This window comes from Danio rerio, chromosome 5 (assembly GCF_052040795.2).
Source record: "Danio rerio strain M-AB ecotype USA chromosome 5, GRCz13ab, whole genome shotgun sequence".
In the NCBI taxonomy this organism is placed as follows: domain Eukaryota; kingdom Metazoa; phylum Chordata; class Actinopteri; order Cypriniformes; family Danionidae; genus Danio; species Danio rerio.
In genome coordinates, this window is record NC_141025.1 from 13574626 (window position 1) to 13601203 (window position 26578).

The 26578-nt window shown below is 35.5% G+C and overlaps 1 protein-coding gene across 1 annotated transcript in view; it reads left to right on the plus strand.

Annotated features, from left to right (window-relative positions):
* pole (polymerase (DNA directed), epsilon) overlaps positions 1-26578 on the plus strand; it is a 63381-nt gene that overhangs the window by 34622 nt on the left and 2181 nt on the right. The window contains 17 exon segments of the mRNA NM_001128523.2: positions 232-375; positions 832-972; positions 1714-1867; positions 2224-2330; positions 4182-4358; positions 4624-4847; positions 7254-7474; positions 9521-9725; positions 9806-9979; positions 12471-12596; positions 12697-12829; positions 12991-13192; positions 15264-15395; positions 18567-18760; positions 22873-23073; positions 24367-24492; positions 24734-24823. Of these exon segments, the coding sequence (NP_001121995.2) occupies positions 232-375; positions 832-972; positions 1714-1867; positions 2224-2330; positions 4182-4358; positions 4624-4847; positions 7254-7474; positions 9521-9725; positions 9806-9979; positions 12471-12596; positions 12697-12829; positions 12991-13192; positions 15264-15395; positions 18567-18760; positions 22873-23073; positions 24367-24492; positions 24734-24823 (2751 nt within the window).

Genomic DNA, 26578 nt, shown 5'->3' on the forward strand with positions numbered 1-26578 from the left:
GTTTTTGGAATAAATCATTCAAAGTAACTACTTAATTTCACATAGAAGCCTGTTGTAACATTATAAATGTCTTGTATTATCAACTTTAAGCAATTCAGTGCATCCTTTCTGAATAAAAGCACATTTTTTATATATAAATGTTGCTGATTTTCTAAACTTTTGATTGGCAATATGCAATATTCTTTTGATATTATTAAATTGCATTGTCTGTGTGTTTATCCTCTCTTCCAGATTGCAGAGACCAGTCACCCAGGCCTTTATAAGCTGTGGGCCGTCATTGGCAGTGACCTCCACTGCATGAAACTCAATATCCCTAGAGTGTTTTATGTCAACCAGAGAGTGCCTAAACAAGAAGAGGCTGCTACCTGCAAAAAGGTATGCTGTCAAAAAGTTAAACCGCTCATTCTTTGCATAATCTCTGTGATGTGCATCCATCATCTTCTTTCTTGCGTGCAAGTTAATTTAGTGCTATTCATGTGTATTAGAATAATATTATTTATCATTCATTTTAATGCTATAAATGTTCATATTTATAATTACAATAACCATAATCATGTAACTTTGCCATAATCATGTAAAATTGTATAATTCCAAAGAAATACATTCTACTATATTTTTAAATTTGATATATATATATATATATATATATATATATATATATATATATATATATATATATATATTTTTTTTTTTTTTTTTTTTAATAGTCTTTGATTCCAGGTAAATGCATATCTATTTTAATGAGTGTTGCAGTGATTCAACATGATTATGTTTATGAATATTGCACTCTTGATTCAGGATTAATCTTAATTTTATCTCTTTATTCACCAGGTGAACCGGATCCTTCCTCGCTCTGGTGTGGCGTGTTTCCTGTACCAGTATACTGTTCCTGAGGACATGTACCAGGAACACATCAATGAAATCAATGCTGACCTCTCGGCTCCTGATATTGAGGGCGTCTATGAGACACAGGTAAGATTTTGCCCTTTAATAGGCAGGAATATTATAGATATACAGTTGAATCTGAATTATTAGTCCTCCTGTGAAATCCAATTTTTTTTAAAAATATTTCCCAAGTGCTAAATAAGGTAGGGAATTTGTTTTTTAAGCCCCTTTGAAACATAATAGTTTTTAATTACTAATAATTTATTTTGTTTTCACAATTATCACGGTATATAATATGTTTCTAGTTATTTTGCAAGATACTAGTATTTAGCTTTCAGTGAAATATCATTTTTTTTATTAACTAAGTTAGGTTAATTAGGCAGGTTGGCTAACAGTGGGGGATTTTCTTATGGGCTGTTATATTTGAAAATTGCGAATGGGTAGATGGTAGTGATAGATGATAGTGTTCTTGTGTCAAAAACCTTTGGTTGATGATTTTAAATCTTGCATCTAACAAATATCTTAATTTACAAAAAAACAAATAAGTAAAACTAACTCTGAAACTAATAAAAACTAAACTAAAACTAAGCAAATTCAAAATACAAAAATTTACAAATACAAATTTTGAAATTCAAAATTCAAAAACTAGTAAATCTACCTCGAAAAACTAATTAACTCTAACTTAATTTAAAACAAAAAGTCATAACGAAATATAAACTAAAACTAATGAAATATCCAAAACTATTATAATCTTGAACAGTGTATGGTGCATTGACACCTTGTAATTGAAATATTTGTCTTTCTAATGTCCTCTCTTGTGACCCGTAGGTTCCTCTGCTGTTCCGGGCTTTGGTCCAGCTGGGCTGCATGTGTATGGTCAATAAACATGTGGTCAGAGACCTGGCTGGCAGAGAGGCGGATACCTTTGACCTGGAGCACCTAGAGATGAGATCCTTGGCCCAGTTTAGCTACCTTGAGCCAGGTGACCCAATCACTTTCAGTGTTTGTAGCTTAGTTATTTAGTTTTGCACATCTGTAATGAGTCTGTTTAGTGGCTGATGTGCTTCAAGATGTTTGAGTTAAAGGGAAGATTCACAGAAACAATTTATTTAATTCTTCCTCAAGTGGTTCTAAAACGTTTCTTTCTTCTGTTGAACACAATTTTGATATTTTGAAAAAGCCGAAAAGCTGTAATGATCGACATCTATAGTAGGAAAAACACATACCATTGAAGTCAGTGGTTTCCATGTGAAGTTTCACGACATCTTTTTTGTGTTCAACAGAAGAAAGAAACAAGTAAAGAGTGAGTAAATAATGCAGTGATGATTTGTGTTACAGGCAGTGTAAGGCACATCTACCTGTACCATCACAGTCAGGGTCATAAGGCTCTCTTTGGCCTCTTCATACCATCGCAACGCAAAGCCAGCATCTTTGTTCTGGACACGGTAAGGTCCACATTTTAATTTAAATCAGGTCATACTCAAAACTATAGATTTACAAAAACGTACCCGAGATTTTCAGCTCGCAATTTTTTTCATAACATGATTTGTTGGCTGTTTCCTCAAGCTGTCTTTGCATCATGTTTAAGTGCAGATTTTTGTTCCAGATGCACACAACACAAGCCACATGTCATGCTTCAGTCAGTTGCTTTTGCTGCTGCTAGATCTTTATTGTCAGGTTGTGGTGTTATGGCCTATGGAGATAAAGTGGTATAATTTCTTAAACGGATTATTAAGGCAGTCAGCCAAAAACAAAAGGTTGTAAAGCAAGTACCTAAAACCCCGTTGGCTGTGCCCATAGCGCATGGTCTTGTGGTTTCTTGCACAAATTTGTAATAACGGACAAAATTTGTAATAATAATCACATTTCCTCCAAACAATATAGTTTACCATGCAGCCTAGTTGTAGATTAAAGAAATTTCTTTAATAGAAATGTCCAATAAATTAGCATATCAGTTAGGTTTTGGTTAGTAGACAATAAAAGATGGCTGCCTGATTAAGAGAAAAAAAATCATTGTGATCTATTTGATTAAAAAAAAAAAGTTGTGATTTTAAATTTATTTTAAAGAGCCCTTATAATGGCTTTTAAAAAATGACCTTCCATGCAATGTGTAACAGCTCTAAGTGAAGTGAAGTATCTAGCTAAGGTTTAAATCTGAAAGTGGATCATGTTTAAAACTATTGATTCCTCTATAAAATAGTCGACTCAAAGTGGTTTAAATAAATCCAAACCTTTAGTCGTGTTTGCGTGACATCGCCCATTTGTTGCACTCGCAAACCCAACAACAACCCCCTGCCCACAAACACTGTAGCAAAAAGAAGAAGAAGACAAACATTGTAGCAGATCCCGGTTGAATCATGTGGCGAAGACGCTGTGCTCTAAAGTGTGAGGGAAAGTTAGTGTTACTTTCCCTACCCAAGCATGTGAAGAGTCAGTGGTTGAAGTTTATTTTTACAAAAATAGTTCACATTTTACTACTGGGGTAATACTGAATGTGTGTCACTGTTTTTACTTATGTTTAAGAATAGAGCAAAATGCTGCTGTTAAACTGCATTTCTTTAATGCACTGCTGCATTGGGCTCACACACAAACTCTGCACTCTGGCTACTGCAAAACTGTTGATGGGCATTTCTCTCTGTCTCACACTGAACGCAGACGACCAATCGCGACAGGCTGGGTCATCAGACCAAGAGGTTTGGGAACAAATTGTTCTCTGAACAAATCATGTAGGAGCCGTTGAGGTTAATTAGGTAAAAAATTAATCAAAGTGTTTTTTGACCTTGCATGCATATCAGCCCGTTGGTAATCCTCTAAAACCAAAAAATAAGACCTTTTTTCATGCAGAAGAGTAGCTCTTAAAAAAGAAAGATAAAATCCTGTTTAAGTGCTAGACAATTTGACCAAGCATGTTGTATTTAAATATAAATATGACTGAACAAATATTTCAATAAACATTTTAATCAAAATAAATATTACCATTGCAATATTTCAGTGCAACTAAAATATTAAAAAAATAAATTATAGTTGGTTTAAGTTAAATATGGTTTCCTAATTTCTTAATTCTCAAATGTTAAAGATCTGAAAGTGCTATAGGCATTTCTCATGTTTAAGTTTGGTGAAATCAGTGCTTTTGGGACCTAAACTCAAAAGCAGACATGGAGTTGTGTATCATCATCATAAGCTCTTTGTCTGTAAAAGATCACAATGCTTCACATTGAAACACATTTGACCTTTTGTCATATGATACACTAGACCTATTTGACATTTTATACTACTAAAATTGACATCAAATGTAGGTCCGCAGTAATCAGATGCCCAACCTGAACTCACTGTATGGAGCCGAGCGCACAGCACTGCTGGAGAAAACCACAGAGGAGCTTCTGCCACCCGAGAAACATCTGTTTGAAGTGCGTGCTGAAAATGACATTAAAGCCATCTACCGTGCACTGCAGCGCATCCTCCTCAACTACAAGGTAAAGGCTGACATGTTATTTAACCCTTGTGTATTGTTCTAATTGACTACCCAAAAACAGCTCCCAACATAACGAAAGGGTAGGCAATATGTGTCAAAATAAGATTTGTCTCCATTTGCTGAATCACAGAGAAGTTGTGGCCAAATTAAGATTCAAAATCACCTCAGAGTGGATGAAAACATCCCCAAGAGCACACATGGGTTAAAACACCAACTCAACATCAGTCAAATAGAGAATCAACAGTTGTGTTTTTGTATGTGTGCAGGAGGAGCGCCGGGGTCCAACCCTGATTGCTGTTCAGTCCAATTGGGAGCTGCGGCGTCTGGCGGCCGGTATGACTGTACTGGAGGAGTTCCCGGTGGTGCCAGTTCACGTTATAGATGAGATCAGCTATAATGTACTGGACTGGCAAAGGCACGGAGCTCGACGCATGATTAAACACTACCTGAACCTGGACAGCTGCCTCTCCCAGGCTTTTGATATGGCCAGGTACATCACATGTTTTTGTCATATAGTTTTTATATATATTACATTTAATTGACTTGGGTAAAAATCTATTGTTATTTTTATTTGGGGTTTTTTTAGATCTGAATGATACATTTTAAATTTGTAGATCATTACCATTGAGCCTAGTTAAGATTTAATCTAAATGTTTTTGAAGCCCTTTAGGCACTGCATTTATTTGATTGTAAATTCAGAAATTTTGTAACATTTAGCATTTTTATTAATTGCATTACGTTTTTACATTTCTCCTTATTTATTTTAGCAAGTACTTTACCAACAAGTACTTTTATTTTAGCAAGTACTTTACCATTTTTACCAACACTGGTTTGCACATTTTCCCACAGTTTTGCACATTTGCACCAGACACTTTCTTACAATCACTTCATATTTAAAAATAAATAAATACAACAGTGTGCATTTATAAATTGTGCTTTACACAGGTGAGTGGGCTTGACAAACCACCTGTAGAAACACTATTCTCTCTATAACACTCCCCTTCCCTACTGTGGCACTTAATCCTCTGGGCACTAATGGCCCATTTCCACTTAGTGATACAGTATGTAACGGTACAGGTCAGTACGTGTCATTTTTATCAGGCTTGCGTTTCCACTACCAAAAGGGTACCAATGGTGGGTGTGGTGTACGACAGAAAGTTTCAGTTGACCTCATTCTTGCCCCATTTACCTCATTTTTTACCCCAATTTCTGTTTAATGGAGGGAAGATTGTTTCAACACATTTCTAAGCATAATAGTTTTAAAATCTTATTTCTAATAACTGATTTATTGTATCTTTGCCTTGATGAAAGTAAATAATAATTTACTTTACATTTTTCAAGACACTTCTATGCTGCTTAAAGTGACATTTAAAGGCTTAATTAGATGAACTACGCAGGTTAGGGTAATTAGGCAAGTAATTGTAAAACAATGGTTTGTTCTGTAGACTATCTAAAAAAAAATAGCTTAAAGGGGCTAATAATTTTGTCCCTAAAATGTTTTTTAAAAAATTAATAACTGTTTTTATTCTAGCCGAAATAACAAACTTTTTCCTGAAGAAAAATATTATCAGACATACTGTGAAAATGTCCTTGCTCTGTTAAACATAATTTAGGAAATATTTTAAAAAGATAAAAAAGAAGAAAAAAAAATCAAAAGGGGGCTAATAATTCTGACTTCAACTGTATATATTTTTATGGTGTAATGTCTCGGCTGTGTATTTAAAAATGTTGCTATCTTTGTTTTCATTCTTCTGCTTGTGCTCATGCGAGTGACGTATCTGTAAACCAATAGCATTCAGCTGAACCTCCTGCTCCGCCTTTTGATACCCTTTTGTTGTGTTGGCTACCCTTACAAAAGGGTACACAAAAAGTGGTACAGTATGGTTTGCTTTTTGGTAGCTTTTAACAGTGGAAATGGCCATAAAAGCGTACCAAACTGCCCCGTTCCGAACCACTCTGGGAGAACGGCCCATAAAGCCTGGTTTATGCTTCTGCGTCGAGTGATTGCCATGACACAGCGCATCCCTTGCACGTAGTAGTGCATTTATACTTCAGTGTGCTGTTTGTGTTGCTCTGCAATGACACTTCTGAAACACTAGCTGGCAGTGGGTTTTTAAGTTCTTCTGTGTCGAGCTTCTTCACGGGTGTTTTGTTTTTTCTGAATGCTACCTTAATGTACAGGTAACTAAAACTCTCTTACTCAGAGGCAGAAACAGGCGGATATGCAACAACTTTAATCATAAGCTAAATACAAAACAAAAGTTTTTAACTGGAGCTCTTTCCCAGTTTTCTTTCTCCACACTTGTAAACACTCCCTCCAATGGGCTGGCTGCTCACCTGCAGTTCTCATCAACGCTACCTAGCCAACCAATCACAGAGCTTGCGTTACTCGTCGTTGTGACGTGTAGTTACATTTTTTTGAGATGTGATTGTGTCAGTGTTGGTGTCAGCCACTGTGAGGGCTATGAGACCATACAAAGGCTGCGCTGGACCATACTTGTGTGCTTGACGCAGAAGTATAAATCAACCTTAACAGTTCCTTTGTGTAATTAGCACTACTTGTGTGTATTGCCACTTCTTGTTGAGTCACTGAATGGCTTCTCAGTTGTAAGTTGGACAAAAGCATCAGCTAAATGACTAAAGGTATATTCTGTTTGAATATATTTTAAAAATTAAGTGTTTATATTTAAAAAAATAAATAAATTCTTGTGCTGTCAGCTGAATTTTCAGCAGTCATTACACTAAAAAAAAGTTTAACTCAAACTTTGTATAAATCAAGCTATTGATAAAATAAAACATTTCACACAATAACCCATTAAAACCCTCCAAAAATTAAAAAGCATGCTGTCTTCCGACTCATGTCCTGTAATGTTGTTTTTTGTTTCTCTCTCTACAGGTATTATCACCTGCCTGTAGGAAACCTGCCTCAGGACATTTCTATATTTGGATCGGATCTATTTCTTGCACGTCATCTGAGAAAGCACAACCACCTGTTGTGGCTCTCACCCACGGCACGGCCGGACCTCGGGGGAAAAGAGGCTGACGACAGCAGGCTGGTGATGGAGAGTGATGAGAGAGGTTCCATGGAAATTAATAGCCAGGGCTGCTACTCCACAGGTCAAAGAAGAGTTTAATAATGCAGTTTTAGAACATCCTAAACTAGGAGACTCTTTTCAAGCAGACTTCTTAATTGAGAATGTGTGGGTTGTTCTGCAGTTAAACATCATCTTCAATGAAGTCAACAAGAGTCTGATTAGACAGAGTTTTTCTGTACATTATATTTTGGGAGGGCAGAGTTAAGGTGGTGAAAAGTCTAAACAAGGCATGCAAATAAGACAGATAGTTGAAAAAAGTTTTACCTATGTAGATCTAATCAACAAGAGAGTAAAATTCATAAGTGTTAATCCAGTCAGACAGTATTGCCCAGACTCCCATGGAGACAAAGGAACAGTTGTTGGGAGCCTGCTCCTAGCCTTTACATTATTTTAGGATCTGCCAATTAGGGCTGGGCAGTAACATCGGTATCGATATTTATTGACTGAACTAAATAATTCTATTCTACTTATAATAATTCTGATGTTGAATTATTATCTTTGAGATATATGCTTGCAATCTGTCATATTAGACAATTTTATTCACTGGTAAAATCAGACAATTGCCCTTATCAGATTATATCCAACAATATATAGGCTAGAGTAGTTATACTGACATTGTAAACATTTATTTTCATGCACAACTGTGGGTTCGCTATGAAAGAAAAAAACGTATCAAATGCTTGTCGTAATCATAACTTTAAAATGCGATATGATCATTTAAATGAAGTGCACACTTTCGGGTTTATTTTGACTGCTAAGTGCTTGTTCATACTTCGCACGCGGCTCACAAACCATCACTCTGTGACCCAAACAGAATATTATTAACAACTGTATTACCTGTTACTCGCAACATATGCAGGTTCTGTTCACTAACCTAGAATCGAGATTGCGATCTTTTAACGATTAATTGTGCAGCTCTAATATATATACATAGTTAATTTAGAACTAGATATACTAGATATATACTAGATATACATTTCTATTTCCACACTGGCATATTGTGTTTGTAGCAGAAGATGGCAGTATAACCTAAATATCTACTTTTGTTAAAGTAATGTATTTCTGCTTTTATTTAAACTCTTAAAAAAGCATTATTAAAATCTATTCAGTTCAGTAGGCTTAAGATTGTGGCAAATTATGATTTCTTGTATTTGTGTTTTATACATAAATATACATTTGAAGCTCCGGTTACCCTCACAGTCCAAAGACATGCGGTACAGGTGAATCGGTAGGCTTAATTGTCTGTAGTGTATGAGTGTGTGTGTGTGTGTGTGTGTGTGTGTGTGTGTGTGTGTGTGGATGTTTCCCAGAGATAGTTTGCGGCTAGAAGGGCATCCGCTGCGTAAAAACTTGCTGGATAAGTTGGCGGTTCATTCCGCTGTGGTGACCCCGGATTAATAAAGGGACTAAGCCGACAAGAAAATGAATTAATATACATTTGAAACTAGATTGCATTGTGTAAGTGGATTCTCTCAATAGGACAGGTGGGAGTGTGTTTTTGTGACGCATCAGGACACAAATTAGTATAATAACATTGGTATACATGGGTATAAGAAAGAAAGAAAAGGTGACATACAATGACATTTACCATGTCTCCATTTTTAAAAAGACTTATAAAGTTTCCTGTAAGGGTTGGGGTAGGCCAATTTAAAAAAAAAAAAAAAAAAAAAGCATGTTGTACAGTATAAAAACAATGCGATGTCCCCACATACATAATACACAAATAGATGTGTGTGTATATATCAGATTCAATTGATAGTTCACCTAAAAATGAAATTAATTTCTTTCCTCTGTTGAACACAAAAGAAGATAATTTGAAGAAAGCTTAAAAAACTGTAACCATCAAGTTTCCATAGTAGGAAACAAATACTATGGATGTCAGTGGTTACAGGTTTTCAACATTTTTCTAAATATCTTCTTTTGTGTTTAACAGAAGAAAGAATCTCATAAAGGTTTGAAACAAGTAAAGGGGGAGTAGATGAATGACAGAATTTTCATTTTGGGGTGAACTATCCCCTTAATATATTACTTCTGAAAATTCATGAAGTGCTTTGACTTTGTTTTCCAGTTTGTGTGGAGCTGGACATTCAGAGTTTGGCGGTAAACACCATTCTGCAGTCTCAGCATGTAAACGACATGGAGGGCGGAGCCAGCATTGGGGTCAGCTTTGATGTCATTCAACATGCATCGCTGGAGGAGATGATGTCAGGGAATCAGGGGGCGAATGCGGTGGCCAGCTATGATGAGACTGCACTCTGCTCCAACACATTCAGGTATGTGATGAGGTTTGCATAAGCCAGTAAACAATCTCATTCTGTTCAAGAGATCTCACTCTTTTTTTGTTCTCGTGCAGGATTCTGAAGAGTATGGTTGTTGGTTGGGTTCGAGAGATCACACAGTATCATAACGTCTATGCTGATAACCAGGTGATGCATTTTTATCGGTGGTTGCGCTCACCCAGTTCTCTACTATATGACCCGGCCCTGCACCGCACGCTGCTTAACATGATGAAGAAGATCTTTCTACAGTGAGTACAGATCGCGGTGTGCCACTCTCTGAAGTCAATGTGACGACCGGGGTTAAAGAAAGTCACTATATTGAGGTGCTCTCACAATAGTCAATTTTTGCAGGCTAAAAGGTCTATTGCCTACAGTGTAGCTATGAGTGTAGCACACATAGAACACAGTTTTAAGTCAAGCAGTACTTAGTTCAAAAATACAGCCATTGAAACTAAAGATGCACCGAATTTTCATCCACTGAAAATTACTAGCTGAAAGATTCAGGTGTATTAATTTACTATACTTTTCTATGCATGAAGCACACATGCTCACCAGAAAACAAAGTCTGCTCAAATAACTCGCTGACAGCACATTTCTTTGTAGTATACTTATTAAACTTTAGATTTTTGGGCAGAAAAAAAACAGGTAAAAATATTAGCCTAAAAATGGTTTTGCTCTGCACAGCAATGTTCTTGCCCTGGATGCAGAAAGCCATACGCTATGAAATGCATTCATTTCAGCTGAGCACACTGTCGACTTGCTTGTGCACAAACTGCAGGCAAAGGTCTAAAATAATAGATTTCGGTCGAAATATTTTGCTCTGTGGATATAAAGCCCTGTCCTATGCAAGATGCAGAGTCTGCTCAAATAATCTGCTAAAAGGACATTTCTATGTAGTATAATTGTTAAAACTTTTGGTTTTGGGACTGAAAAGAAAACAAACAAACAAAAAAAATTTAGGTGAAATTATTTTCCAGAAAAGACTATGCTGTGCCACACTACCCACCAATGTTCAGTGCACTAGTTTCAGCTTAAGCTATAATGACTGGGCAATGTGAAGTGGCTTTCACACCGGACACAGAAAGCGATACCCTATAAAACGCATTCATTTTAATGGAGCACACTTTTAATCAGCTTGAGCACAAACCGCAGTCAAAAGTTGAAAATGGTATATTTTTTATAAATATTTTGCTCTGTGGCTATTTCAATCATGTACACGTATACTTATCTATGCATAATGCACACATGTTCACCCGAAAAGCAAAGTCTGTTCAAATAATGCGCTGACAGGACAATTCTGTTTAGTATAATTGTAAAAAAATATATATATATCCATAATAGCCGAAAAAAGGCTATGCTGTGCGGCAGTCCCCAGCAATGTTCACTGCGCTGGTTTCACTCTCCCTTCAGCCATAGTGACTGGCAGACTGGCTTTCACACTGGATGCAGAAAGCACAGCGCTATGCTATGCATTCATTTTAGCAGAGCACACTGTTTAATGGAGGGAAGATTGTTCAGCAGCACTGTCAACTTGCCTGCACACGAACCACAGTCAAAGTTGAAAATAAGAAATTTTTTTATTAAATATTTTGCTCCGTGGTTATACTTACAAAAATGTCCTGTCAGAGCAGATATACTTATCCATGCATGAAGCACACATGATCACTGGAAAATCGTCTGCTCAAATAACACGCTGACAGGACATTTCTACATAGTATACTTTTGATTTTTGGGCCAAAAAAAACAAAACAAAAGCTGATAAAAATATTTGCTGCAAAAAGGCTATGCTGCGCTGAACTGCCCACTGCACTAGTAAAAGTGCATTCATGTCAGCAGAGCACACTGTCGGCTAGCTTGTGCACAAACCACAGTCATAAATCAAAATAATCTTTTTTTTTTCTCAAATATTTTGCTCTGTGGTTATTTCGATCATGTACACGTATAGTTATCTATGCTTGATGCACTCATCCTCACTGGAATTGCAAAATCCGATCAAATAATGCGCTGACAGGACATTTCTATGTAGTATAATTGTTCCTTCTTCTTGCAATAACGCTGCTGTGCTGTCATGGCAACAATGGTAAAATGACACCTATTGACTCATTCACTGTCAATAAAATGTTACTGTTAATAAAATGTGGTTATTATAATTAAAATAATTAAGTTAAATTAAACAATTCTAGTATTTAATAAAATAATGCATAATTACTACAAAACATTTTCGTTTTATGGCCAATACAATACATACGTTTTGGTTTTGGCTCAGAATTTTCATTTTGAAACATCCCTAATTTAATCTATTAAGCCATTGTGAAAGGGGAAAACCTTCACCCTAGTCTTAATTCTCATTATTTCTAACTTGAGAATGTTACCACACATTTAGATCATACAATAGTGCGTTTATAGAACTGTTAGTCCTCTATGGCCTCTTCCACTGTTCTTCCTGCACAGCTTTCAGTCACAATGAAATGAAAGACAATCATACATGGGTGAGTTATTTTGTCAGAAAAACTGAGACATCATGCAAAAGACAAAAGTGATACGTTTTAAAATCAGCATGTAGTGAGAGATGTTTCTTGTCCACAGCAGAAGAATGTAGCAGTCAAAATTTTATATTTATATCTTAACAGCTAAAAAAAAAAAAAACATGTTGTCTGATCATTAGATGGTGTTGTATGTATGCATTTGGTGAATAATCCTCCCCACCCCCAAGTAAGCATCTCATATTAAACCCTTCAGACTCGTGGCAGAGTTTAAACGCTTGGGATCATCTGTGATCTATGGAAACTTCAACCGTCTCATCCTCTGCACCAAGAAACGACGCATTGATGACGCCATTGCATATGTGGAGTACATCACTAACAGGTTTCAAATCCATTTAATATATTTTGTTCAAACTCTCATCTAGACTTCTGAAATCATTGGTATTAGATTATTCAGATACAATTTTTGTTTGCTGTCTCAGTATCCACACGAAGGAGATCTTCCACTCTCTGTCCATCACATTTTCCCGCTGTTGGGAGTTTCTGCTGTGGATGGATCCTGCTAACTGTGGAGGAGTGAAGGGAAAGCTGCCCTCCAGCCTTCTGTATGGAGAGGTAAAGCAATATGTTCTTCCATGAAAGCTGTGTTTACACTTGGCAGGTTTGATTCGATTATAATGAACCACGGTGTGATTTCTATTTACTTTTTAAAAATATGTCAAATACTTTTAAAAGATACCTTGGTTGAGTTTCAGTATTTTGTTTTCCTACTTTAGCATGACAGTGAAAAGAAGAAGAAAGATGGAGCAGAAGAGGATGGAAGTGATGATGAAGATGAACATGAAGAAAACCAAGAGGAAGATGAAGAACAGGACAGGGAGGAAGACGTGGAGGATCTGATTGAAAGTAACTGGAACATAATGCAGTATCTTCCTCAGACGGCCTCCTGTCAGAAATACTTTCTCATGATCATTTCAGGTAACATTAATGTTTTCTTATGTGATGCATGTACACTTTCAAATTTCCCATCACTTTTTTCAAATTTCACCAGCAATTTTGAATGCTGCCTTGGTGAGCACAAGTGTCTTTGTACACTGTAAAATATTAATACTTAAAATTAATTAATCTTAAAATTGACTTAAGACTTAAATTATACATGAAAATACGATTAGCTTTCTGCAAAATGTAAATATATATCTTTTATTCAAATATTTCATATAATGCCATTTTAGTGCCACGTTAAAAACGACAATCTTTGTTTTTAGTTTTAATTAGTAAAAAGACACTTTATAGCTTATAGACTATAGCTTGGTAAATGGTAGCCTATTGCTCATATTTTTTAACAACTATACTAAAGTGTAATATTTACACTTTTTTTCATGTAATATTTACACTTTATTCTTGCATCACTTTAACTTTATTCTTGTAAAATTTTGGCTTTTTCCTTGAATTATTACCACTTTATTCTCAGAGTTTTATACTTTTTTTTTATTATTTCATTTTCTTTTTTACATGGCACTAAACGCTGTCTTAATTTCCCAAATGCTGTCTTAATTTCCCAAATGCTAATCACTCACGATTTTGTCCTCGTAATATTTCGATTTTTTTTTCTTGTAATATTACGACTATTGTTGTATCACTTAAACTTTATTCTCGTAGCATTTCAGCTTTTTCTTGAATTACTACTACCACTTTAATCTTAAAATTATAGACTTTTTTCATTTATTTATTTATTTTAATTTTTTTTTATGAAACTAAACGCTGTTTTAATTTCCCAAATGCTGTTTAATGGAGCAAGAAAATGACTTTTAATGACTCAGATTTTATTCTCATAATATTTCAATTTTCATTTCTATTAAAACCACCAATATTTTTTGCTATACCGTTCCTACGGTACATGTAAAATTTTATTTAATACGTTGTTGTTGTTTTTTGGACAACAGTATCTCCTGCAAGATGTCCGAAGATGTCATTCATTCATTCATTCATTCATTCATTTTCTTTTCAGGCTAGGATAAAAAATAATAATAATAAATAATAATATAATATATATAATTTAAAGAATTAAAAAGCTGCTAGTGTAGCCCCTTTAAGAATTGTATTTTTCAAAGCTTAATTTCCATCACCATTACCTAAGTCTTCAATCACATGATCTTTCAAAATCTTATTTACTACCTGTCACTTGTGTGGGTTGTAGACTCCGTCTCATGCTACCACTAGAGCGAAAGCACCATCAGCTTTCAAACCCAAAACATCAGCCAGAAAGCAAAGGAACCGAGAAGTGGTTTGTGGTTACCGCCTGCAGAACCACTCCTTTATTTGAGTGTCTTCCTAATTGCCTATAATTTCCACCTGTTGTCTATTCCATTTGCACAACAGCATGTGAAATTGATTGTCAATCAGTGTTGCTTCCTAAGTGGGCAGTTTGATTTAACATAAGTGTATAGCTGCGGTCACACTGGGCTTTTCCTCCCATAGACTTCCATTCATACGCACGCAAATGTGTCAGACCGGAAACGCAGGGTACTGCGTCAAATTTCGCAGGTTGCTGCGGTGCAAAGTTCAAGCTTGGTGAAATTGCATCACTTGACTGCGTGAGACCAATCGAGGATCAAAACATGACGTCTCTTTACAGAAAATTAAAACATGATCGCTTGCTTTTTAAAATGTCTAATAAGCTTGTTTAATCCCGCCCCTTTTCGCAGCGCCGCACGACAGAATATCGCATGGTCAAATTCTAATGTGACCGCAGCTTAATTCACTTTGACTTCCATTGTGTTGTTGAAGTGTTTCCTTTTTTGTTTTGAGCACTGTGTGTGTGTTAGGGGTGTCAAAATTAATTGTAGCTTCGGTTCCTTCCACGATGCAGACACGGACAATTCGGTAGATTTAAAATCTCACATTTGAAATGTCATTTTTTACTCTAGTTGCAAAGCTTCATTTCCTGCACCATTACTTCAGTCTTCAGAATCATATGATCTTTCGAAATCATTCAGTCATTTTATTATCGTTTTTCTTCATTTCATTATAACACATTTGCTGTTTTCAGCCTACATCGCAGCTGTTTATCACAGCATGAGACAAGAACTTCGGCGAAACGCCCCTGGAGCCACTCCCATTAAGAGACGAGGAGCAACACAGGCATCCCAGCAGCCATCTGGAGATGTCAGTGCGCTTCCTGGTAAGACATAAGCTGATTTATCTCAGTCTTTTACAGTAAGTATCAAGTGCTCCTGTACTGGGTTATTTTCATGACTGTATATTGACAGAAAGTCCCTGAGAGATGTATCATGATGATTAATTAGGGCTGTTATTTTGCTTAAATTATTTGAATTTAATTTGGTGTAAAAAAAAAATGGGAAGTTTGTATTTTCTTTTTTATCTATATTTTGATTAAGTTGAGAAATGTAAAGATTTTATTTTAATTGATTCTCATATTTCTTTATTCAAAAATATCCTTCATTTAGTGTTACTCTTTATATAACTGTGTACAAGTGCAAAAGAAGAGCTGAATGTCAGAGGAAAAAAAAGAAGATGCTGTTCTGTATATATATTTTACATTTTATTATTATTATAATTGTTTGGCATCATCTTTTACGGAGTCGTTTAGTGTCATGTTAAAAAAAAATTAAAGTTACGAGAATAAATTAAAATGTTTTGAGAATAATGACTTTAATCTAATAAATGAGAGTATTGCAAGATTAAAGTCATAAAATTTTAAGAATGAAGTCTAAATATAATGAGAACAAACTCGAAATATTATTACTTTTATTCTGGTAATATTTTGAAATATTATGTGAATAAAATCGTAATATTTCAAGTTCATTCTCGTAAAATTTCGACTTTAGTCTCGAAATCCACATCTTTATTTTTGAAATCCACCTCTTTATTTTAACAATGAAGTTGAAATATTACAACAAAACTCACAATACTATGAGAATAAAGTTGTCGTAACACCTGATTATTTTGCAATATTTTGAGGAAACAACACGTAGACAAATGGGTGTCGAGGATTTGGTTAAATCTTACTCTAGGGTAGTTTATTAGTCAGTTTTTTATTTTAATATTTTTTTCTTTTTTTTTTTTGTTTTATTTCATTTAGGTTAGTTATTTAACAATGAGAACAGTCTTTGTCTTTTGGCGCATCAACACAGAGTTATAATTAGTAATAAGGACACTCCAGCTGTTACGTAGGAAATCTAATTTATTCAGAAGAAGAAACAAATCACAAATGGTCGGAATTGCCTCTTGTGCTTTTATTATCGAGAATATATATATATAATATATATATATATATATATATATATATATATATTAGGGATGTAACGGTATCAGAATTTCACGGTACGGTAATACCTCGGTATGAATGTCACGGTACGGTATTTATTGAATCATTTACAGGAAAAAACAAAACTTATGAAAATACTCCAAAAAAGTGTCAATGACATACAAATTAGCCATCTATCTGTAAGCTTTGAAACAGGAACTTCAATTTTAATAACAAAAAATTATTAAACCATGTAAAAACACTAAAGTTTCAATTTAGTATTGTTGAAAACTCATCACATTCAACATTTAATCACACTCCGCCCATCTACCCAGATGAGAGCTCTGCTAGTCGGACTTCTCATCAAGCATCTCCCGCTGGATCTAATCTCACTATATTTATTAAACGGGATATTTCATTTATCTAGTTGTCTTTATGTAACGACATATTCCCTGACTTTGGTCATTGGAATCGATTACTTGTTCTCAGGTAACGTGTTTTGGCTGAGCGCAAAGATAAGTTAATGATTAATGTAACCACGTACATTCTGTATATTGACTGATCGCTTGCCTTTATTTCCTATAATGTATAAACTTATTGTATGTTATACTTTTAAAATGGCCATTATCGATTATTAAAACTGATACTCAGCAAAAGAGAGGCTGTGTTTCGTATTTTCACTGAAATTGAAAGGAGGCAGTTGTTATCGGCTCCGTTTTGTTATAAATATCCACACAGTGAAGATGACGCTCATCTTATGCAGCACGACGCCTCAACATGTCTGCTGTCTAAGTTGCTAATATTAAAATGAAAATAGGCAGTTCCTTAAATCATGTTTACATTTATTGTTGATAAAGTGAAACAACGAAGCCAGGGTGATGTGAATGAAGTTATAAAGTACACTGTTCCCTTTGAAGATTTACCCGTGTCCTCGGTATAATCTGCTTTTCCATATCAAAATGAGAAGAAGAGACTGCAGCCTTGATCAAACTTGCGAAGTCTGAACTTACAAGGAGAGAATGCATGGCTTAACTGTGCGTGTTAGGCTACTTAATATTCAGGAAAAGCCCCAATCAGAGAGGCGAACGTCTGCAGCCCCGCCTCCGTTTTTAGATGTCTCCGTTTTCCATTATCCACACTGATACATTATCCACACATTTCGAAACGCTCCGTTTTCGGCGCTCGAGAACTCCGGCGTAGTGTGGACGGTTGGCGTAACCGTAGCAAAACTTATGCGTTTTCAAACTAAAACGCATTAGTGTTAACGGGGCCTTAGAGTTTTCCAGCTCTTTTCATCCCCGCTTCTAGCAGCACACTCCATTTCCGCATTACTGGATCTGTAGCGACAACAGACCGCAAGGGATGATGGTCAAGCATGGGCTGATGGGTATTGTAGTTTTCGCTACCTCCCGTTCGCTTCATTCGCCTAAGCAAATTTTCTCAGAAGACCTATAGTTTTACCGAGTCATGCGACTTCGGTAATATCGAAAAAAATTAATATTGCGGTATGACGGTATTTACAATACCGTTACATCCCTAATATATATATATATATATATATATATATATATATATATATATATATATATATATATATATATATATGACTCCATTCTCAAAACATTTTGAATTTATTATAACATTTTGAATTTATTCTTAATATTATAACTTCATCTATAACTATTAAAAACTTTAGATTAATTTTTTTGCTTTACATGGCACTAAAATGCTATTGTAGTATTTAACCCAGGGATGGGCAAACTTGATCCTCGAAGGGCCGGTGTCCCTGCAGAGTTTTGTTCCAACACTAGTCAAACACACCTGAACAAACTAATCAGTGTCTTCAAGATCACTTGAACTCTATAGGGAGGTCTGTTTGAATAGGGTTGGAGCTAAACTGTGCAGGACACTGGCCCTTCAGGACCGAGATTGCCCACCCCTGATTTAACCTATTGTTGGAAATCTTTAATTGAAACCATGAACCTTCAAAGAGAAAGCTTTATAGAGGCATGTTAATGTTTATAATAATAATAAAAAAGGGTTTCTTACACATGTAAAACTACAACTTTTTTTGTGCTGTTGTAGGTTTGATTACATTCTCCCAGGAGTATGTGTCAAGTGAACTCACACAGAACTTCTTCACCATCACTCAGAAGATTCAGAAGAAAGTGTCGAGCACTCGCAGTGTTACGCTCCCGTCTGAGATGTTCCCTGTTCTTCCTGGTTCTCATTTGCCGCTCAACAACCCTGCGCTGGAGTTCATCAAATACGTCTGCCAGGTTACCCATGCACCTTCTTCCTTTATTTTAATTTCTGTAGTATGCTGTTCTAAGTTTGTTACACAGCCTGTTCTAAAGAGTCTAAGCTTTTTCATGTTGTGGAGGTAAAAAAAAAAAAGGAAAGACTTGCAATTGAATTTGAAATTGTATTTCCCAAAGAAGTGTATATTTTGCATTAAAAATACTAGAAATCAAGACAGAATTATGAGCCTATGAAGTCACAATTTTGAGGGAAAGTTTATTCTGAATTGCAATATACAGTTGAAGTCAGAATTATTAGTCCCCCTGTATATTTTCCACCAATTTCTGTTTAACAGAAATATTTTTTTAAACAAAGTTTTAAACATAATAGTTTTAATAACTCATTCCTAATAACTGATTTCTTTTATCTTTGCCATGATGACAGTAAATAATATTTTAAAATATATTTTTCAAGATACTAGTGTTCAGCTTAAAATGACATTTAAAGGCTTAACTGGGTTCATGAGGCAAATTAGAGTAATAAGGCAAGTCATTAGCCCCATTCACACAGCGATAACAACTTTACCGGTAAATTAAAAAAAGAGCTGTTCACACAGGCAAGGACATTCCGGAATTTTTCTAGAATACAGATAAATTCTGAAATCATCAATCAGAAATGACCTCAAAATCTCAAAATGGCTGTGTTTGTATTTTTCTAATATAGAAGGGGTCGGGCTTTTGTTGATGGTTTTACTTTTATTAAAAGCTTTAGCATTCATGCAGCTGCTTTTCTCTCAGAGACTTCCAAAGGCAGAAGTGTGAACCGCAGCTAAATGTTTGCACATTTGACTACATTACCAATTCAGTGGATGGATAAATACTGTGAACAACTTCGATGAAAACATATGGAGGAACACTTTTGCATGTCAAGATGTAAATAACATGTATGTGTGCTGGCGCTCACTGACTGCTACACGTGCACATGCAACACGCAACTAAAGCAGAACTTGAAGATAAACAAACATCGGTTTATCATAAGCATTTTATTGATAATTCTTTACACAGTTGGCCTTAAGAAAGAACATAGAAACTTTATCTGACTAACATCTTGGAGCTAAATGTGTCTGAAAAATATTCAAAGGCTTTTATTTTCATAAACAATCATTAATGTGAATGTGTCTGAATTTTCTGATTGGCTGGAATACACATCTCACGTCAGCGCGTTCCAGAAGTGAATGCGCTCTTTCCGGCAATTTTTCTTTTGCGTTTACACTAGGGATGGGAAGATTAACCGATATGTATCGATACGCGGTCATGCGCGTGCACGATGCGAGTGCATCGGTTGAGCAGCAGAGGATGAATGAAATTTTGGAAGCAAATCGAGATACATCGGTTTTTGCGAGATGCATCGATTTTTCCGAGATACAGCTTATATTTTTAATATAGAATGTATTTTTTATTTATTAACAAGTGTTGTCAACCTGTTTTTGGCGCATAATTTAATCGACCTACATAAAGTAAGCCTTAGCAACGGATTTGCGGATGTGCACACACTACAACTCAGTGTATCAGGTGTGCAGATGAAGCTAGTGGAGCGCCCTCAGAAAGTGCGAGAAGCAAAACAAACATTTTATTCCCCACTGAGTTTTAAATCTAAAGTATGGCAAGCAACATTATGGATTTAAGGATGGACGACATGACAGGACAGATGCAATTTGCAAAATGTGTCGCGCATCTGTAAAATACGCGGGCAGTACGACTAATCTAAAATCTCACTTGAAGCAGCGCCACGGTGTTGTTGTGAAAGCATCTTCCAGTGTTTCTGCATCCCCGGCTTTCGCACTGCTTCAACCAGTTCCAAAAGTGGTGAGAAAAGCATTGCAAGTTTTTTTTCCGTGCGCAACAGTTCTGCTCGCTCTACGCCAATAACGAATGCTATTGCATTGTTCATCTGCAAAGATATTCAGCCTAGTGTCACGGAGAACGAAGGTTTTAAACACCTCCTCCTGTTAATTTTTATTTAATTATAATAATAATAATAATATTAATAATAATAATGATAAAAATAATTGGGTGTCACGGTGGCACAGTGGGTAGTTTGACCACCTCACAGCAAGAAGATTGCTGGTTTGTTATATTTTTATTAGCCTGTTGTTTACAGTGACAGTGATGTTTCAAAGCAGCATAACACTGCTAGTTCACGACCTTAAGTTTTGAATAATCAGTGGCAAAATATCTTTGTAAAACTTGTTTTCATAGTTGAAAAGTTAAATCACAATTCTTGTTGTGCAATGCTAAATTTATTTATGTTGAAAGAGTGCAAATATATACATATTTTTTTAATTGATATTGCACTTATACATTCTGTTTATCTTGAAAATACTTCAATAATATGTGCTATATGTTCTAAAATGGCCCTCTACTGTAAACTGACACTCTGGCTCTGAGAGAAGAGCCAGTTTGTAAAAAAAAGTCTTGGTTTTGCTTGGTTTATAAATAATCAAACTCATTCAATGGCACAGCATCCTCTTTCACATCATCTCATAAACTTGATCTAATTAGTGCTGAAATATCGCATCGTATCGTGATATGGGTGTGAATCGTATCGTGTTGCATCGCAATATGTCACAAATGTATCGCTAATATATCGGATCGTATTCTTTGTATCGAGATGCGTATCGGATCGGCATTATAGCTTAGATGCCCAACCCTAGTTTACACAGAGCAGCATTCTGGCACATTACCGCTAATGTTACAACTTCTTATTCCGGACAATTGCCAGAACAAATTTACTAGTATTTTCAAACAGGGCTTGTTTACACATGAAAGGTTTGTATGTGTGAAAGGGGCAGTTGTATAACAGTGGTTTGTTCTGTAGACAACGAAAGAAAATATTGCATAAGGGGGCTAGTAATAATGACCTTAAAATGACTTTAAAAAGATTAAGAACTGCTTTTATTCTAGCCGACATAAAACAAATCAGACTTTTCCTAGAAGGAAAAATATTTTAGGAAAAACTGTGAAAAAGTCCTTGCTCTGTAAAACGCCATTTGGGAAATATTTGAAAAAGTAAATAAATTTGACCTCAACTAAATAAAGGTTCTGAATTCTTTCACAGAATTTGTAGATATAAACATTAGCGTATAATTGTAAAATGATAGATCAGTATTGTATGATTTTAAATGTTTGATTGTGTGATAAAAGTGGCATTTATTATTGTTTTATATTTATTTATTCTGTGGCAGAAAAAACCTTCCACAGAGACTTTTTTTTTCCTTTTTCAAACACAACAGAACAAAAACCACTTTCAAATGACAACATAAGGACATACAAGGTCACTAAATACAATCTTATTTGCATTCATAAGCATTTATATTTGATCAGATCCTGCCATACAGGTTTCTGTTAGGGGTTGCATATTGAAGATGGAAAATCTCTTGTGTGGGGTTTCCAGATCCATAAAAATAAATGCAACTCATTTAAATTAAAACAATTTGATATCAAGCAATTTGATAGGATTGTTGTCTTAAGGAAAGGATCAGTACTTCCATATCATACACTCTTTTTACAATACCATGCCATTCTCCTACATATGGAGGATCTTCCTTTAGCCATTTAATATATCAGCACATACAATTACAGTTTCAGCTATACAGTAGGAAATAATGGGAAATATACAAATAAGTAAACAGGATAATACAGTCAGGCTAGAAGCTAAATATGCACCATAGAATAGAAAATCTGGAGAAATTAATAATGTAATGTCAAAAAGGTGTCCATAGCTGCCAAAAATCATCTGACTTTTGATGTATGTCATAGGTGAGTTTCTCGAGTGGAAATAGTGTACATACTGGAGACAACCACATTTTAAAGGAAGGTACCTGAGGAGATGACCACAATAAAAGCGTACATTTCTTTGCCAGATAAACAAATGCTTGGTGTGGGAGTCCAACGCATTTTCTCCAACATATGTTAGTAGTGTATTATGGAGATATGTATCATTTTCTTGGTATTTTTGAAGAATAAATTCCTACATAGTTTTAAAGTTACATTCCCGATTCAATCGCATTATTGCATTTATCTCTTTATTCAGATCTTGCCAATAAAAAGGCTTTTTTAAGCTAATGTTTCTGTGTTGGACGTGCCTCCAGGTTCTCTCTCTGGACGCCAACATTGTCAATCAGGTGAACAAACTAAAGCGAGATCTTCTGCGCTTGGTGGATGTTGGAGAGTTTTCAGAAGACGCCCAGTTTCGTGACCCCTGCAAGTCATATGTCCTGCCAGAGGTCATCTGTCACCACTGCAACTTCTGTCGAGACCTGGACCTCTGTAAAGACCCTGCAGTTTCACAGGTCACAGCATGACTTTTAATGTTACAGCTGATCCTTTATTTCTGTCTGTGGTTGACAACTGGCTGCTCATTCCCACTCATTGGTGATGCAGAGTTCATACGGTCCTGGAAAGTCATGCAATTTTGCCAAGTCATTTTCCAGGCCTGAAAAAGGTTTTTTTAAGTCTTAAGGAATTTTAAGTCTTATAAAAACACAAGCCAACATTTTAATACGAAAAGTATGATATTTTCTAAAAACTATTTTACAGGTATAAAAATAAACAATGTAGATTGTCGCACATTTTTTGATAAATAAAAAAAATAAACAAATTAATGATTATAAATCAAATAATACATTTGAACGTGCATTTTTTTCTTATTCACCACATGTACGTAAACATTACATGAAACATTAAGTCATGAATATTTACCTGAAAGTTTTGGAGAAGTCCTGGAATTTCAGTAAAAATGTGTAAGAACCTTGATGATGGTTCTAAGGGTTGTTTATTTTTTACTCACCTTCATGTCTTTTCAGGCCCCTGGAACTTTTGTTCATATTCAGAACACAAATTAATGATATTTTAGAAGAAATCCTGGAGCTCTCTGAACCTCTATAGACAGCAATGGTCCCAAAACTTTCATGTCCAGAAAATGAACCAAAAACATTGAGTGTTTTGGCACAAAAAGTGTTTGTATGATTACAGTTGAACCACTAAAGTCAGATGGAATGTTATTGGATCATTTTATGGACTTTGAACATCTCTGGGCCATTGTGGTCTATGGAGGTTCAGAGAGCTCCAGGATTTCTTTTAAAATATCTTTTTATGTTTTCTGAAGATGAATAAAGGTCTCAGGGGATTGAAACGACACAAGGGTAATTAATAACACAATTTTTTTAAAAGATAGTTCACCCAAAAGTGAAAATTCTGTCATCATTTACTCACCCTTCCCTTTATCAAATCTTTTTGAATTTTTTCTTCTGTTGAACACAAAAGAAGATATTTTGAAGAAAGCTGGAAACCGGTAACTGCTGCCTTCCACAGTATTTGTTTTTCTTACTATGGAAGTCAATGGGTGTTTTTGAGCTTCCTTCAATATATTGCATTTTGAGTTCAATTGAAGAAAGAAACCACTTTAAGGGAGAGTAAATAGTGATTTGATTTTTTTCTGAACTATCCCTTTAAGAGATATCACAGTATTTTATTTAGGTTGAAATAAATGTTTTCTTTGCATTCAGTTTTCTTTTTCTATGTAGTCAAGCTAGCCAAAAAAATAGTTTTTCTCATTTGATCTTCTGTTCTCTGTCTGTATGCAGGATGGTTCAGTTCTTCCACAGTGGTTCTGTTCTAACTGTCAGGCTCAGTACGACACTGAGTCTATAGAAATGGCTCTGGTGGAGGCCCTGCAGAAGAAACTAATGAGCTACACGCTGCAAGATGTGGTGAGTTTGAGTTTTATTAAATACAATTACAACTTCTTCACTTAAAAAAAAAAAAAAACAATAAATAAAAATACAAATCTAAAACGCATTATAAATCCTACTTCCCAAGTTATTCACACATTTATATTACTGTCCCATTCTCAAATAATTTGAGTGTTTGGACCGTTTATTATATAAATATATCTATTGCACGTCCATTACTTCTGTAAATGGCACTTAGAGCACTTTATTCCCGTCACAGGAGTGTGCCAAATGCAAAGGAGTGAAGGAGGCGAACATGCCGCTGTACTGTAGCTGTGCTGGAGATTTCAACCTCACCTTCACCACAAAGGTACTTATTCTAGCTAATAACCTAATGCTATTACTGTTAATAGATACAGTGAAGAGATTTCTAATGTTATAAAAAAAATGTTTTAGGCAATAATATATATATATGTATATATATATATATATATATATATATATATATATATATATATATATATATATTGTTTTTTTTAATAAAAGAAGAGCAATCTTAATGATCCTGTAAAAATGTTCCCAATCTACAATATATTAAGCAGAACAATATTCTTAAGAAGAAATGTGTCTTAAGCATTCAAAAATGTAGTTGCTGTTCACTCACTCTCATCTTTATGAGGTTTATTTCTTCTTCTTTTAAACACAGAAGATATTTTGAAGAAAGATGAAAACTTGTAACCATCAACTTCCATAGAACGTCAAACAAATGTTATGGAAGTCAGTAGTTACAGGTTTCCAAAAATGTAAATTTTTCTGAATATTATCTTTTGTGTTCATCGAAAGAAAGGAACACAAAGAGGTTTGTGGTAAGTGAAGGGTGAGTAATTTGAGTGAGTAATAATTTTTGGGCAAACTGTCCCTTTAAATCAGGGGTCTCAAACTGCTGGCCATTTACAGCCTGCCCTCCTCGTCCCTCTGGCCCACAACTAAAGTCAAAATATAACGAGATTCCCACCAAAACATATTTTTGAACCACTATCATTGTTGTGCAGTCGTGTCTAGCCACTTGTGGTTTTGACCGGCAACCTAGTCGACATTTAAAGCACTGCATTCAGATTAGTTTACTTTCATTTTCTTTCAGTGTACGGTCGAGAGTAACACACATGCATTTTAATTCTGTGGCTCATTTAAACGTTAATATATATGTCCGTAAGTGCTCTATTTTTACTCAAGATCTATGTTTGATAATAATCAAACGACCCTTGAACATCTACAGTTTTATTCCACTTGTTATTTGTTGAACAAACACTTCTTCATGGCTTACACGTTATGCTGGTGGCGCAACAAATATGATAATTTTGCTAATATTCAATTCAAGGGGTCTCATTTAATAGATTTTCCTCATATGCTTATTAGAATTTGCATAAAACTCTGTACATTAGGGTTGGGCATCTAAGCTATAATGCCGATCCAATACGCATCTCGATACAAAGAATACGATCCGATATATTAGCGATACATTTGTGACATATTGCGATGCAACACGATACGATTCACACCCATATCACGATACGATGCGATATTTCAGCACTAACTAATTAAATCAAGTTTATGAGATGATGTGAAAGAGGATGCTGTGCCATTGAATGAGTTTGATTATTTATAAACCAAGCAAAACCAAGACTTTTTTTTACAAACTGGCTCTTCTCTCAGAGCCCCCTGCTGAAAAATCCAGCTTAAACCAGCCTAGGCTGGTTGGCTGGTTTTAGCTGGTCGACCAGGCTGGTTTTAGAGGGGTTTTGGCCATTTCCAGGCTGGTTTCCAGCCATTTCCAGCCTGGTCTTAGCTGGTCAGGCTGGGAGATGACCAGCTAAAACCAGCTTGACCAGCCTAGCCAAGCTGGGAGTCCAGCCAAAACCAGCTATATCCAGCTTAAACCAGGCTGGTCAAGCTGGTAATTTTCCAGCCTGACCAGCTAAGACCAGGCTGGAAATGGCTGGAAACCAGCCTGGAAATGACCAAAACCCCTCTAAAACCAGCCTGGTCAACCAGCTAAAACTAGCCAACCAGCCTAGGCTGGTTTAAGCTGGATTTTTCAGCAGGGAGAGTGTCAGTTTACAGTAGA